This window comes from Chroicocephalus ridibundus, chromosome 1, assembly GCF_963924245.1.
Source record: "Chroicocephalus ridibundus chromosome 1, bChrRid1.1, whole genome shotgun sequence".
NCBI classification, from domain to species: Eukaryota; Metazoa; Chordata; class Aves; order Charadriiformes; family Laridae; genus Chroicocephalus; species Chroicocephalus ridibundus.
In genome coordinates, this window is record NC_086284.1 from 152,146,098 (window position 1) to 152,162,830 (window position 16,733).

General features: G+C 46.5%; 1 protein-coding gene across 4 annotated transcripts in view; it reads right to left on the reverse strand.

The window, feature by feature from the left end:
* Positions 1-205: 205 nt before the first annotated feature.
* BCL2L13 (BCL2 like 13) overlaps positions 206-16,733 on the reverse strand; it is a 44,712-nt gene continuing 28,184 nt past the window's right edge. For 2 of the 4 annotated variants that reach the window (XM_063359234.1, XM_063359243.1), the window contains exon 7: positions 206-6,715. In XM_063359234.1, the coding sequence (XP_063215304.1) occupies positions 5,903-6,715 (813 nt within the window). In that variant the 3' untranslated portion in view covers positions 206-5,902. Of the gene's footprint in view, positions 6,716-6,857; positions 7,047-16,733 lie in introns of all 4 variants that reach the window. The other 2 variants (XM_063359253.1, XM_063359260.1) reach the window with 2 other exon arrangements.

A 16,733-nucleotide genomic window follows, 5' to 3' on the forward strand; every position in this document is an offset into this window, starting at 1 on the left:
CCTTAGATAATAGGTGACTTGAGGACCAGTCAGGGGCTCTTCCCCCAGGCAGGCCTCCTGAGAACAGAATCTGAAGTCCCTGCAACTCTGTCTCAATCTGCTCAAGCCCCGCAGAAGCCTAGTAGAAGATATCCCCGAACATGCATGCTTCAGCATCAGTCCCATTAGTCTTTGCGATTTAACAAATCCAGTGGTGTTCTCTTGGTCTGAGTGGGTTTTAGCTTTACACTCCAATAAAAGCTTATAATGCAAGTTAAAAATGGGGAGAGGCCCCCTAAAGGTATAGCAGTAAGATGCATCCTCTGCAGCTTGTTCTGTCCACAACAGTGTTCCTTCCTTCCCCTGCAGATACTGCAGGGAGATCAAAAGCAGCTTCCACTGGAAGCTAACTGTAGCTCCCCCACTTCTACAGCATAACCATAGACCTCTAGCTCGGAGGAAGCAAGTCAGCCTACCAAAGAGACCGAGAGAGGGTCAGCTCTAAGTAGGAAAGGAGGAAAAAAAAAAAATGTGATAAAGTTATTTACCTTCAGGAGGTGGATCTGGCTGTATTGCTAACACTGCAGCTGACCCCTGCCAAGCTGCTGCAGTTCTCCTTCCCCAGCCCAGCACGCTAGTCAGGAGAGTTCACAAACTGAGTACCGCTGCCTAGAGCTAGCCCTGCAGTCCCTGCTCCGTCTGGGCCTGAGCCGCTGTCTCTACCAGAGTCAAGTAGTGGTTGTTTAAATCTTACAAACCCCCCCATTATTATTTTTTTTTAATGGCAATACAGGGCTTGCACTTTGAAGCACAGATACATACATGGAGTCAAAGCAATACTCTTCTTGTGACCTTCCTAGTGCTGAAGCTAAGTAGACCAAGCCAAATTCAAGTCATGCCTAGCTTCTGCCTTCAATAGGTGCAGGTCCATGGGTCACTGGGAAACACTTTCTCCTGTTGTGTAACCTCCTGGAGTAGATGCTACTCCTGTTGTATGTATCTGCTCCTGTTGGAATAGACACATATGCATGAGCTGACCTTCAGAATGTTTCATGGCTGCAGTGAGACATTCTGCTGAAGACCTGGGCTCTACAGCTGGGGCTGCGGTCAACCTTCCACCGCCCTCCCCCACCACTATTTCACAGCAAAAGAATCTAGTACTTAGAGTCTCAAATTCTGTAGCATGAGCTTGCTCTGGTTCAGCGCATGAGAGACTATGCTACCAGAAGCACTTCTAATTTTTTTTATAATATTTTATTTTTTTGCCAGAAGAGCAAGATCTACCTTACTAGGGCTTTGCTAGTACTGTAGCTGAAATTAAATGCAAGGAAGGTTTATGACCTCAGATTACTTTGTCTCCTACAATCACTAAAATGAAAAAAGACCAAACTCCAGACCCTCGCTTGTTTAGTACTAAGAAAATGTCTCATTTGTGACCATTAGAAAGCATCGATTAGTTTAAAAATACAGTGCAAAGTGTTAACCTAGCTGTGATCAGAGCTACGTGAAAAGGAAGGAAACGGGATTCTGGCATCAGAACTTGCCCTACACGAGAGCACTCAGCACTACAGCTTCCAAGCGGCACTTGAGCTGCAGAGGCCTGAGCACAGCCCCCAGCCACGATGAAAGAAGTCAAGCCCTCACAAACAGCAAGGATGGATTCTAGCAGTAGTGATAGGCAAGAAACGACCAACAGCAAACACCACACCAACAGGCACTTCACCTCCAGCCAGAAGTTAAACTGGTGCCTAAACCCAGGCGCGGTACTAGACAGCCAGTGTGTTCCCACTGCCTTGTCTGGCACAATGCTTCTGGTCAGACTGGTGCGTACCTGGAGCAGGCAGCTGCTTAATGAGTCACAGCTGAATGGAGAGAAGGCTGCAGGAGTGTTGCTTTCTAGCCTCTAGCTTGTTTCAATTGGCCAGACTCAGTATTTTAGAGCTACGCTATTTTCAGCAACCAAATTATCATCCTGAGAACCCCCTGCTCAGCATCCACCTAGCCTGACGAGAACCGAAAGCTTCTGTTTTTCAAGCAGCTTCTCTGCATGCCCAGTAATATTTAGATTTTTGCCCCAGATGAGCAGCTCAGCACTGCTGTGCCAACTACAGCCACCCAGGCCTGGAGCTGCTGAAATTTAAGGAACTCTGGAGCCAGGAGTCCACCAGGCTCTTGCACAGCACGCAGCTACAAACAAGCAGGGCCACGGCTCTCTAGCTGTGTTTTTCTGGGCTTTTATGCAACAGCGGGATTCTGGGTTTCAGTCTTTGCTCCCGGCCTCTTGTTCCAGGAATGCTGCCTGAAGAAAGATCTTTCCCAGCTGCAATGCCCAAGTCGGCGTAGCTTAGAGTTAGGCACGACTGAAATTTAAGTTGCACCTGATCTTGAAAGCCTTTTCCTTGCCAGCTCCTTATTTAACATGCTGCTCACTGCAGTTCTGTAAGTATTTAATACTTTTTTTGTAGATCCAGTCCTCTGCTGTTTTAGCATCTCAGCTTTAGGGTGTGCTGCAGATGAGGATAAAGTGAAGAAAGATTGGGTCTAAGGTAGATATTTTATTAAGGTACAGGCCACTCGAGGACAGATATTGAGGCACTTCTGGGAAGGGGATAAGCAACACAAGTGAGAGTAATTCTATATGCCCTTTTGTAAGTATATAGCTACTGCCTTTCCTCTGCCAGCTGCAAGAGATCCACTAAAAAGAGGTCGCATCACACAGTTCAGGGTAATTAGACCCTGCAGTTTAGGATTACTTTAATTTACTTGAAGATGGGGGTGGGGAACCAAACCCTTCCATTTTCCAATTCACACCTTTAATAGAGCAAGCACATCCTTACAAGCCTGTAAGGATGCTGTCATCTGAGCTTACCCGCCCTTTGGGGACTTCCGCAAGGCCTGTCCCAGCTCTGACCACAGGACTCCCAAATTCAGTAGCATGCAAGTCCGTAACTGACGTTTTTAGCTAACGGAGCGTTCCCAGAGGAGACGCGGAACGATAAAATTCTCTAAATGCGCAGTCAGCAGGGTGGGGGAGAAGATGGTACAAATTCTTGCTGCCTGGTCAAACCTGTAAGACCCTAAAATGAGAAAATAAAGAAGGGACCAAACCACCAGAACACACGGTGCAGCTGATGCTCCATTAAATGTAGCAACACCCCAGATACTCAAGGCTTTCACCAACCATGGAAATGCTTAACAAAACAAAAAGTCATTTGTTTTCCTTACTACGGCTGCCACCTTCTTCTCCCTGCTGTGTGTAGAAGACGACACATTTTATTTAATGCCCCGCTGGGCTCCTTGTGCCAACAAGCCGGCGTGGATTTGTTCTCGTCTGTCCTGTACCGATCTCCCGCGCTACTACTGAAACAACCACTCAAAGAACACCTGACCTTGCGCCCCGGCCCCAGTCTGTACACAAATTATCCAGTGTCCAAAAAAACCCATCTCTGCTTCAGAGCGCACGTGGGTGCTTTTGTGTAACCCCACTGGGTGGCTAGAGCTGGGGGATGTCCCAAAGGTAGGTGCATCATCTTCAGTCAGGAGAGGACGTAGGTCGGGTTAAGAACGGCCCTTCTCCCACAGAGAACGTGCCCGGAGAGGAAACCAAAGCCGTCAGCAAGGCAGCAGGAGAAGGGGAGGCCCACCCGACCAGCAGCCCTGGTCACACAGGAACAACCAGGCACCCTCACAGACTGTCACTGTCGCGACAGGGGAAATGAAGCAAAACTGTAAACAGTCGTGCACATCCGTGACAAAAGGAGCATTAAGCCACCTCTCCTCTCCACGCGAGGGAAGCTGCCGTGGAGGGCCAGGAGAGGGAACTGCAGTGGTGGGAAGGCAGACACCGGAGAGTCTGTGGCGTGAGGAGGTCCCAGCGACCAGTTCTGGGCACACAGCACAGCAGTGACAGTACCAGCGGGGCACCAGGAAATGGCCAAAAAAGTCAATTCTATTTTGCAACACGGTAAAGGGTTTCTTTTTCTGTTAAGGCCAACCTGCTGCCTTTTGTACATGGCAAAAGAGAAATCAATGATCAGCAGTAAAGTCCAGAACTCCAGAGCTCCCGCATTCGGTCCGCAGCAGTACACAGGTGACAATCCCTCCTCTCAATATTCAGCTTCACACACACAGGTCAAAATCTGAGAAGTTTTCTAGAAAATTCACTCTCAAAAAAAGCTTAAACAAAAAAAAATTCCTCAGAATCTGCCACGGTCTTACTGACTTCCCAGCATCCTGGGATACGTAGCAAGAATATCCTAAAATAGAGAATGTGCTAGAATCTCTTCATTCTCAGATCACTTAGGAAACGGGCTCGTTAGGAGACATACTCTAGATAAGGTTATTTAGAAATAAAGTACCTTGTCTTTGTGCTTCATGAAGAGTAAGCTTCCTGTAAGCTCACGATTGCGGTTTTTCCATTATCCCGAGTTCCCTTTCACCTACCTCCACCTGGCCTAAGCCACAGCGCCAGCACGAACCCCCTGAGATGCCTCAGTAGTTTTGCCTGGAAAGCCGAAGGTCTTGCCCAGAGAGCTGCCGTAGGGACAAGGACAGACAGAGAAACGCGCACTGGGAGAGGAACACTCGTGGTTGGATCCGACGTTTACTAACGCGTATGGCAATACTGCAAAGGCTTCTCTTCCCGCGCATTATGTGGTGCTGTGACTGCAGGAAGAGGGATTTACTTTTTGCCAAAGTAATTTTCTCACCACCTGTGACCTGTAAGTTTAGCTTATCACAGATTCAGGGTCGCAAAAGGAATCGCACTGAACAACACCCCGGGGTCAGGTCGGGAACAGGCAGATAGAGGAGATGTTTAATGCTGTTTTGCTCAGTTGCTAGAATCCATTGCTTTATGTATCTGGGATTCTGTCACAGCCAAGACCAAGTTAGGACTAAACATACTCTGTGCTTAACCTGGGAAAAACGATAGACCGCAGCGTGATACGGACAGCGTGGCCATTCACCTTTGAATTGCGCAGGAGGCATCGGCCTCACGTCCACGCAGTTTTGCCGTCTCTTTGCTGAACAGACCCTGCTCTCAAAGTACTGGTCAGAACGGCACCGTCTCCAGCATGAATTTTGCACCTCTGGTAACTCAAGGGTGGCAGTGAAGTGGGCCCGGCAGGAGCAGAGCAAATGGATTCTCCAAACCAGCAAATAGCAGTGTCCCCCCCACCCTCCTGGGCAGCCCAAAGCACCGTCCTGCACCTCTTCCCCCCCCCAGGAACAGCAGGATGCTCAGAGATAATACAGCTATAGAGAGGCAGCATCTTTACAGGATGGGGCTCCAGTAAATGTTAGGGGCCAAAACCAGTGTGAGCAAAGAGGTAAGAATAAGCACTGTCCCACTGGGGCTTAGGAGGAACCTGCGAGGTTACGAGGAGCAGTGCTGTACCTGAGAGGAAGCCAAGACAAAAGGGAGACCAGCCTCTCGCTACAGGACTCGGGTTGGCTAATAAATGTTTCTTAGGGAGGGTTGGGGGGGGGCGCAACGGGAGGTGACAAGACAGCACAGCTGCAACAGCGGTCAGTCTGAGAAGCCAAAAACTCCAGGGGTTGGTGGCAGCTGGCTCTCCCCTTCCCCTGGGGATTCTCTGTTCCAGTTCCTAGAGTACGAGCACCCCTTTCTTCAGCACCTGCGCTTAAGTTCTTAAATTTGCAGATTTTGTTTTTTTTTTTTTTTTTTTTTAAAAATACCCCTGTACTTTAATCACGAAAAACCAGTCCCCGCCCCAATTCTACTTAAAAACATGATTGTCCATAGCTGGAGGCTTATTGAAGGACCTCACCCCATCACCATTAAGTTACTCAGATGTCCAATTAAACAGCAGGCAGCTCAACCTTTAGGTAACACAACTACAACAATTGGATCGTGCCCTCTTCTCTCTCCCCCCTCCTCCTCCTCCTCAAGAGAGCTCCGTTATTTTTTTCTAAGCGCCAGCGCTACTCCGACCGCTACAGCTAATATAGCTACCGCAGCAGCCCCACCGTACAGCAATATAGATTTCCCTTCCGGCAATAAGATAGGCTTCTCCTCTGCAGCGGAGGATTTCTCTTCTATTTCTTCCAAACGGCCCTCTTTCCCCACTTTTTGTTCCCCCGGAAGCAGTATTTTCTCAGGTTCTGGTGCAGCTTTTTCTTCTGATGGGGCTAACTTTGGGACAGGTTTACTTAATACGGGGATTTCAGGTTCAACAAGCTCTTCAGCCGCTTTTCCCTTTTCCTCCTGTTTTGTACGTGGAAGTGCAGAGGGATGTGCTTTTTCAGCAGCAGCAATTTCAGCTGGAGGTTTTACTTCCTGTAAAGAAGCAGGGGTTTCTGGAAACGCTGCCTGCACGGTCTCTGCAGCGACGGCTGACACCACGGCTTCCTCAATCCCCTCCGGTATCTCTTCCTTCTCCACGTGAACAATATCCGAGTTGGAAGAGTTGTTCTCACTCCTTTCTTCACCCCCTCCGTTGCTGTCCAGGCTTTTGACTTCTTCAGGATCCATGGCCACTTGCTGCCAGGACTCGGGTCCCAGGGAGACCGGCAGGCTCTCCGTGTGCCAGCTCTGACTCGCTGACAGGGAGACGGGCAGGCTCTCCGACTGCCACGACGTGGTCACTGTGGGGGACTCCGGGGGGCTCACCTGTCCCGAGTTGTCGCTGGTCAGGATGTAGATGTCATTACTGTCCTCTGCGATGAGCCCGGGGTACTCTTCCTCTTCGGATTCCAAAGTGAAGACCGTCCCCTGCGAACAAAAAGGAGGACACAACACGTGAGCGATGGCTGCAGCATCGCCTCCCCTGTACGGGAAGGAACAGGACACCTGGAAACTTAGTGGGGCTGGCGGAAAGATGAGACGGCCTCGGCAGGAGCAGCAGGTGTCTGACCTACATTTTAGAAGAGATTACAAAACCCAGCTGGTCCAGCCGGCATTTCCAGAGAATGGAACCACTTATAAGAGCTTTGCTGGGAGCTCCTCCTTCCCCTGACGTCACCGCAGCGCCAAGGACATCTCCAAAACATACCACGTGGGCATTATTAACCAGAGAACAAGATACCAAAGTCTGAAAACCAAACTGAAACAAAACAAAGAAAAAAGAAAGCAAACGTAAGTACACAAGCCCAGCTGAATACCACTGCCTTCTCCATGTTGTGCAAGCGCGCTGTATTGCTCGTCCATTGTCATCTAACAGTGTTTCTCTCACATTGACTTTACCACATTTCCAGTGCTAGCTGAAGCCTTTATTTCTACATTGTATCAAAAAGCTGGAATCTACAGCAATTCTAGTATTTTACTACAAACAAATTTAGCTATTCTTAAATGAGTTCACTTTCCAAGACTGTCATGATAACTTTGGCTACACAACTTAAGTAAAACCAAACAACCGAGCACAGACATCCAAAGATGCCGACAGGGTTGGTTTTTATTTAGCTAGGAAAAATCTGTAGACATCCTAGAAATTTTGACAGCGGGCTCCAGTTAGAGAAACTGCACGTGTAAAATACTGACTGCTTCCTTCCTTACAGAAAGAACGGCGCTGTTGATCCCAGTCATGCGTCGCCTGCTGAGTACACAGAAGAGATTTGCTTCAAGGGGAAAATTACAAGAGGAAAAAAAAAATAAAAATATCTAAGTGCAGGAGAAGAACCTAAGATGGGTGTGATACCAAGAATGTAAGCAACAAGAGCCAGGGGCAGAGGGGAAACCCCAAAGCTACGCCGTGTAACAGAAGTCTGTGAAACCATTAACAAAGATTCAGTTACTCCCTTGCTCCTAACAAAACCGATTTGGACGTTTTATCAAGTGCCGCAGTGCTGGGAGCCCTTTCCCTGCAAATTCCACATTCAGTTATCAAGTTTACCTATTTGGTCCCATCATGACATGTAAAAAAAAAAAAATAAAAAAATCCATTTGTTTTCTTTTTCCCTGCTCCCTTCTGCACGCAATAGTTCCCCTAAACCACTCCAAGCAGTTGTCCTCATCTTTTCAAACCCTTCCCCACACCTGTGAAGTTGGCGTTTGATTGTGCTCCAGTCTCCTATCAATGGCTTCCCATTCCAAGACACCTCCTCGGTTGTTCTACAACTTTTTATGGATTCACGCAGCGGTCTGTGTCAGGAGCCGATCCAAGTTAAAAACAAACATGTTCTTTATTTTGCTGAGTTGTTTTTAATCCTGATCAGCATCCAGTCTGTCCCACTGAGATGCTCGAGCGCGACTGCGGGCGGAGCAGGGCCAGCAGCCGCACCTGCTCTCACGGGTGCCAAAAGAGCTGAACCGATGCCAGCTCCCTGCTTAGAGAGCTGGAGGAAAACGCATTTCAGCTTTGGTAACTCCAAATTACCGCTTAGTTCTTAACATACAAGGAGTTCAGGGCCTACAGGTCAGTGGTTTCTACCTTTCAGCAGCGCATCCGCAGAGCTCGTAGCTCTGGGCCAGCAGCAGAGCGCTCTTCTCTCGGGGGAGCACGAGATGCCCAGGCTCTCCACAGAGCCACCGGGCACACTGCAATTCCTCACTTCCCTAGCACAGGGAAGGAACCCCACACACAAAAAAACCAAACCAAAAAGCGAGTTGCGGGCACAGGAGAGACAGCACAAACGCTGCGGGTCGCTGGCAGTGGCTGCAGTGAGAGGAAACGAAGCAGGAGCGGGACAGCACTGGGAAGGTCAAGATTTTGTGACGTATTTTGGTAGGGGTGGCATCTAAATCTCATCTTCTCAGCCCGTGGACTTTTGGAAAATATTTGTGGATGAATAAAGGAATCTCACAGAGCACTTCAAAAGGAACTTTTCTTTATAAATGCCTTTAAATTGCTTGGATACGGGAAGCACCATCCGGTGCAGTAACACGTTCAGAAACTCTAAAGAGAAATGGTACACAGAATTCCTCAGGGGAAGCTTAAAAGCAATCAAGCACCTAAGGATCTCCACGAAGTCTGGATTCAGAAGGAAATAAAAATTAATAAAGCGTTACATTTGTGAAAATGTCCAGACACCACACACACACCAACAAATCCAAAGCAAGTTCTGCTCTGCGAGCAGTGACTGAGAATTCAAGACTCCGGTACCCTCTTGAAAGCCACGTTTCACTAGAAGAATGAATTTTTTTTAAAAAATGCAGCTTAGGCCATTAAAACAAAATGGATCTCTACAACCTAGGAGGAAGCAACCAGCATTGCAAAGTAAGGGCAATGGAAAAGAAGAGCCAAGAAGCCTAAGTAAAGGCAGAGGTTGCCAGATCCAAAGAGACCAAATCCTGAGCAGTGTGGGCCGGGGCTGCTGGGCAGCACGTGCAGGCGGGACTCCGCATGCAGCCCCAGGCTGTCCTGCTCCAGCAGACACTGGAGAGCCGCAGAGCAGGGAGCGGGTCACTGTGGTTCACTCCCACCGCCCCAGGCTGAGGGTGGAGAGGCAGCACCCCAGGCACGCTCTGGGGTCGTACGTTTGTCCCTTTGATCATCAGGATTTCCTGTGGATGGTGATGAAGTAGGAAATACTCTCACTGTGATGTCAGCTACTAACAGACACCTATGATCACAGCAGGTTTTTTTAATTCCACAGGCGATACGGACTCAGAACAGCAGCAATTAAACAACGAAATAACTAGATGTACAACCTGCGATCTCATGAACCTCTGTACTACCCTCCTCTACGCTCTACCCTTCCACAAATCCGAATCAATTTATTTCCCGCCGGCGGCACATCACAACGAGCCAGACTACAGCTGTAATCTGACGCTAGCAAAAAGAACAGGGACACACACACAACTGGTGGCAGCTCTTGTCTTCACACACCACTGGAAGTGCACCCGTACTCTTGGGACTGGTTCAACGTGAAGCATATAAAAAAATATTGCAAACCCACACTATGCTTGTGAGATCTGGTGATTGTAGCAAACTTCTTTTCATTAATAAACTAAAAAAAAGCACCAAGTAGGGCCATGTTCAGGCAGGCTAAATTCCCCTGAAGTTGTACACCGCACAGTGGTGAAAGCCAAGCACCTCTGGGCAGTGACTCAGCAGCCTACGGCAGGGAGGAGGGAGCCACCCCAGTCAAGGGGGACAATCGGGTACAGAGACCACGGTGACATTTAGGCCATCCTGATACTCCTCAATAGATATTCCTCCGGCCTCTGCTCCTACTCTATTCCTCATCTGCCGCTCTTTACTTTTCCCTTTCCTCTTATAAAGAAAATCAAAGTTCTTCTTTGGGGAGGGAACCCATAGATAATTTGACCACGATAAAAATGAACAATTAATGTAGACGAAGTACCACCACAGCTACTACCCGGACTAGTAGGTGCCCAGGCCCAGCAAAATATCTCATCTCAGTAGACCCTCAGCAGGTTAACAAACAGATGGAGAGGCAACAGAGACATACAAGGATTAGTTATTCTAGTTATTCCCACATATCAGGGCATTTTGTAAAGGCTATGTGCTTTACCGAGTGCGCACTTTGACTGGAGATACGCTTCTCACAAAATACAGGTAAGAGCTGGGCAGATGCTGAGGGTAATGTGCAGGATAAACTGCTTTGGAGAGGGTACGGAAATGAAGGGACAGTGATGGGGGAACATGGGCAATTCTCGACAATTCAAATACTTCATTAATACGTGCACCAACACCACACACCCGTCCCACCTTCAGCAGAAAGGAGGTTCTAAGAGGCTCAAGCATTTTATGGTTCCTTTTCTCACGCCGTACAGACTGGAACGACCTCAAAAGAGATATCAGTCGCCGGCTCCTTATAAATCAGAGCCTTATAAAGCCTGGCTGATTCCTTTCTGTCTTTACAGGCAATTTAACTTCCACGTCAGTGCCTCGGGGACACAACTCTCCAAGCTTGAAGAGACCGATCGCCCGAGGCTGAGAAACCTGGGGGAAAGCTAACACGCTGAGTGTCACTGCGTAGCTTCGCTACTTTTTCATTAAAAGCTCATGAAGTTTTAATTGAAAAGCCAGACAGTAATAGGCATTATTTAGGATATAGGACTAATATTTCTTGAGCTGAATTAACAGTTAATTCAGCGAGTCAAGAGGATAAAGCAAGGATTTTGCGCTGATTTGGTTGAGGTTTGCACGTTCATGTTGCTTGTTTGTTTTTTTCTTTTAAAGTAGCTGCAATAAAAACTGAATGACATTTAGGACAATTCTCTTGATTCGGCTACAGACCTGACCCAGAAGCAAAGCTCCCACAGACAGATTAATTCAGGACAGGATGGAACATGTGGAAGGATTTTTAATAACCCGATGCCTTATATAAGCCCTACACTTCAGACTTAACTGTAAATAAGGAATGTATGTAAGCATTTGTTTATCTGCTTTGTTTATTGTAAGCGGATAGTCTACTGCTCCAGACCAGAAAAATCGATTCCTCTTTTTTCAAATTTGGGATGGGAGACTTGCCAACTTGGGAGTGCTTTTCCTCATCCAGCACACTTACAGAACCACGTCACGTTTGTCTAGAGAAGCAAGAGCGAGTCCCTCACCGCAGCACCCTGCCACTCCCGATCCCAACCACCGCCACGCGAGGGAAGAGCTGGCACTAGTTATGATGAGAAGGAGAACCGGGTAGTTCCCTTCTTGGTTAGAACACAAGGACGAGCACCGCAGGTGGGGCAGTCTTGAGGAGAACAACTTTAATTCTGTTGAGGTGGCATCTGCAGACCTAAAAAAGGAGCTCCGGAAGTCCATCACTGTCCTCAACCTACGTGGTTTGACTTGTAGGAATTTTCCCCAAGACTTCTACAAGTGACAGAAAGCGCTCCTAACAAATGTTCTAGACTAGCCCTCGGGACAGGCTGTAGCTATAATATTACAGGGTGAGCTACACTAGACAACTGTAAACTGGTAATGAAAATATGATCAAAATAATGAAAAAAACCCCCTGAAAGCTCTTCCAACAAGCAGAACCCATCGGTTTGGATTCAGCCGTAGTCCTGCCAGCGTCAGTAATCCAAACTTTGCTGAAAATCGCTTGCAGCAGTGGATTCAGAACACTACCAACCTTTAACATATAGTAGGAAATTGCTACTTAAAAACACCTGTCAAGTTTCAATTATGATTTAAAGACAACAAACATAAAAAAAAAACCAAACACAAATTTGGAAACTGACTCTCATGACTAGTACACTATTTTTCATGGTTTTCTAATAGGTCTGTTATTAAGTATATAGAAACAAGCTGACTTACTAACTATAGTGGTTACTTTTGGTAAACAGCAAAAATTTTAACTACACATACGAAAAAAAAAAACATCCCTATTTACCAAAATAATAATTTCAGCCTGATTTACGTAAAGCTCCTTCTGGTGGAAATAAATATTAAAATCAAAACTCCGAATGTCTCAAAGACAAAAGTAACTTTTTTCCTAAAAACTAGTAGGAATAATAGTACATATTGAATGTGTAATGGAGATATTATTAGATAACGAACGGAAAGAGACCACCATTAAGGCGTTCAACAGAGCACTTACTGCATTTTGGAAGCCCTGCCCGGTAAGCTCGGAAGACCAGATGAATGCAAAACGAGTCTACCTCTAATTGCTGCGGACGCTGTGTGTATTCTTCTAGGGTTTCCTTGAGTTTTGTTTTAAGTGTTATAAAAAGCTCGACTGGTCTCTCTGCTTCAGTTCTTAAAGAAGTATACACAGGCAGGTTACAGTTAAGTCTGTTCACGAAAGGAATGTTGTGGATAGGCAACTCATACAAAACTCATCTCCAAAAACGCTTAAAAAAAGCCCCCAGAAAAGCTATACAGCCCAGCAAGACACCCATACACCCCAGATCTTGATTTTGTCCAGTAGAAGCAAAAATTCTTTATATAGGTCAGAGAGAAGTGCCACCTTGTGGGAAAAAATACCTATGCTCCCTGAGCTTCCCCCCCAAACCCTGAAATGAAACAGACCCACATAAAATCTCCAAGAAAAAGAGCACCTTGGAGTGGAGGAGGAAAACGCTGGCAGAACACAAAAGTTCCAGGAGAGGAATCTTTACCCTGATAAAAAAATCAGAACGCTCAACATGGCTACGAAGTTTTTCAGGCGAGAGTACTGACTTTATCTTGTAACATAACCTATCACAGAGAGAAACGAGGTTCGGTCGTTACTTCCCTTGCACCAACAGCGCCACAGTGACAACAGAGCAGTAGGAACCCATCAAATGCATTTGTGCTTAAAATCTGGTGTCTGAAAAACAAAAGGTGAGGAGCGATGAACTGGTCTGTGTCCGGGGATCCTCAAGGATCTCCCTTTGGGAAAATATGAAAATTTCCCACAATAACAGATTACCCAGAGCTGTGAATGCGCTTGTTGTACGATTTCTAGCTATAACAGAGGAGCAGCCGTGTGCCGGTGAAGCACCATCCGTGCCGAGGGCTGAGCAGGGGAAGGGGAAGGCTGTGCCCACAGGGTCTGCCGGGGTCGGGAGAGCTTCGCTGCTGCCCGCACCGACCGGGGCTGCAGTTCCATCCGCCCCGTGCCTCCGTCCGCAGCCCCGCAATGCCGTGCCTCTTCAGACCCTGACAGCGTTACCCTACTAATCCTTCAGAGAAATGGCTTATAAAAGGGGCAGCTGACAACACCCACATCTCCAACAGCACATTAAAAACAAACAAAAAAAACCAAAACAAAACAAAACCAAAAAGCCCTCAGGCATTTATTGTAGTATTCATCTTTGTGAAACTGTCAAGATAGGCGGAGCCAAGAAAAACAGAGCAGAGTCCACAAATAGGACTATACTTTTGAATGCGGAAAAAATAAAAATAAAAAGGAAAAAAGGAAAAAAAGTCATGTGAACCAAATCAAAGCACACCGATATTGCAGCCACTGCTCTCATCCCCTTCAAGGAATGCTTTGGCTAGAAAAGCCTGCAGAAATGATCCTATTCCTTCCCCTGCCCTCCAACATAACCTCTACTACCTGCAGAGAGTCCGCACCAAAGCAACACCCTTTAAGGTTTCAGTCTTAGCAGTTTATACTGAAGTAAATTCAGTTATTTAGAGACAAATTCTTCAGACAGACTGATCTGAAGTTGTTGTAAGGGAAAAAAGAAAGGAGATCTAGTTGCTCCTTGACCATTTAAGTTCCTTCTCCTTCAGCCACAGTGCCTAAAAAAAACCAAACCTATTACTATAGCCAAAGAAGTTGACTATAAATAGAAGTGGATGTTTCACTGCTGTGGTCCATGATACAAGTGTAAAGTATAATTATTTTGAAAATAAAACTCCTTTCTAGGACTTCTCTAATTAGATTGCCCTTTCTTGCATCTCTACCATATTAAACTTACTTATCTCTCCTCCAGCAGAGCCCGTCTCTCTATTTCTGCATTGTCATTCTCAAGGCAGACACCTGGACTGCTGCAGAAGGAGTTTTTAATCCCTGGTAGCGCAAACTGACTGCCTCGCTTCCCCAGGATGGCAAGAGTCTCTTTACTCTTTTTCTCCTCCAGATTGTTAACAGACGCTAGTACGTAAATTATCCAATCGCTAGCAGCAAAGAAAATGTCAAAACCAGCAGAAAAGCCCAAGACAGAACACTGGAAACAGAGAACAGCTCTTCTAAGGCTCAGATATGAAACTGTAAACACTATGCGTATTTCAAGCAAATATACTTTTACTCTCTTTGACATAGGTAAATAACTAGTTAAATTCAAATCCAGATCCGAACATCACGAGACAAGAACCCTGGGAAGGCAGAGACAATTTCAGCTGCAGGTCACAAATACAAATAGCAGCCTCTTACTGAGAGAAGAAAGGTTATTAACTGAATACTGATAAACACCGATGGCATGCACTTATTTCACCTCTTTCAAACAACTGAAAAGCAGATGGGCTTGTAACACAAATGTGAATCTGAGAGAAAAAAAGAAAAAATAAAAAAGAAGCAGCTAGCTTCCAAGTAATCTTATAGTTTTTCCTCCTTATAGACATTCCCAGACTATTTCAACGTAGATGAAATCTAACTGTGGAAAACAGGATCTGCAGAGCGTGAGAAGAAATAAATTATTTGGAAGGAGGGGGGGGAAAGGAAGAGGAAAAAAAATCCTTACCAACTGACTGGCCTTACTGTGCACTTTTCCAGGAGACCAAGAATTGCTTCTGATGCAGCAGCATTCAGCCCTGGAGAAGTCAGACAGAGCAAAAAGGGAGGGGAGGTACGAGGAAGGAAGGGAGGGGAGGGGAGGAGAAGGGAGGGGAAAGGAGGGGAAGGGAGGGGAGAGCATGTACACTGCATGTCAGTTTGTTGAGCCCTAACATTGCTTTCCGGAAAAAGAGAAGAAAGAAACTACTGCTAAATCAGGCTGGGAATTAGTTTGTGATGGTTCAAGATAGTAAGGGAATGAGATCTTAGTATGACCATTTGCGTTCAAAGCACAGAGCCAGTAGGAAGAAATGTGTCCTGACATGAGTCTATTTAGAGAACTTGGAATGCCAAACATGCTTTTGCTCCAAAAGAGCGATCATACTAAAACTAAAAGTCAAGCAGGGTAAATGTAAGAGCTGCAGCCAAACCTGTCACTGAAATTAGTGAAAGAGGGAGGCTGTTCAGAAGCAAGATTCCCTTGCTTTCCTCCAGTCCTCCATACTCAACTTGCATCTAACAGGCAAATCTAAGAGACTGTAAACTAGATGGAGTAGTTATTTCATCTCTTCATTCACATTTATGTTGGCAGCTGCATCCAAACACAATATACTGTGCACCGCACTTCCTACTCCGAAGGCTTTCACCCTAAACCAGTAAAACAGACCAAGGGGAAGGGCAACAGCACACACAACGGCCAGAATCATAGTATAAAAATATTGTATGTACTTGAACATAAAAATATGCCAGCCATTCTCTCACCAGCCAACCAACCATTACATCCCAGTCCCACCCTACCAGGAAAAGTGAGCTAAATTACAATTTTAGGGAAAATGGGAGGGGAACACTTGCTGTTTCAACACACCATCTCATCACCAGGGATGAAAAATCAAAAAGCAACTTTCTCATCTCAGAGGCTCTACCTCTAGTATCTCAAATTCTGCATTCCTCACAAGCCACCCTGATTTCTTGATATCTACTGCATAGCTATCCAATTTATCAACCTCCATTCCCTTGCTTCTAGTTAACTGTTGTCCACCATCCTCCATCAGAAGCTTTCCTGGACCTCCCGAGCCCACAAAGCAACCTGAAGTCTTGCACACATGCAGAACCCTCAGGAGCTCCTCCAGCCGCATCGTGGCTGCACAGCATGACGCAGCAAGTGGTCCCACTGGATGACACAGCTCTGTAAAATTCTGACTCCACAGATCCGCAGTGGGGCATAGGAAGGGCTCAGCTGACCCCTTACCTTTGACGGGCTACTTCCCTCCTGGCAAAGGTGGGCTTCAATCCAAAAACTGAGGAAGATCCCAAATTACTCAGTGCCACGGGAAGAGACAGCACCAGAGACACTACAGATCACGTCTGCCCCTGAAAAGCTGACTCCTGTGAAGCTCTCCTCTGCTCCTGCTCCACGAAAAAACGGACAGGCTATTCTGGTATCTTCTCAGTTTTAAGTAAGCTCTTAGCTGCTGTAGGAAAGACCTATCTTCACACCACTCCAGAGTAACACAAAGATTGAACCTCTTACTGTCAACAGCAACATAACTCACTGGAGACTCCCAGGTTTATACATTGCCCTTATGGCTCTAGCAAAGCATTACTGACAACTTGATCCTGCACACAGAGCTCCGGTGGCAGATGCTTATCTTCAAAAAAAATGCAAAACACTTGCCTGATGG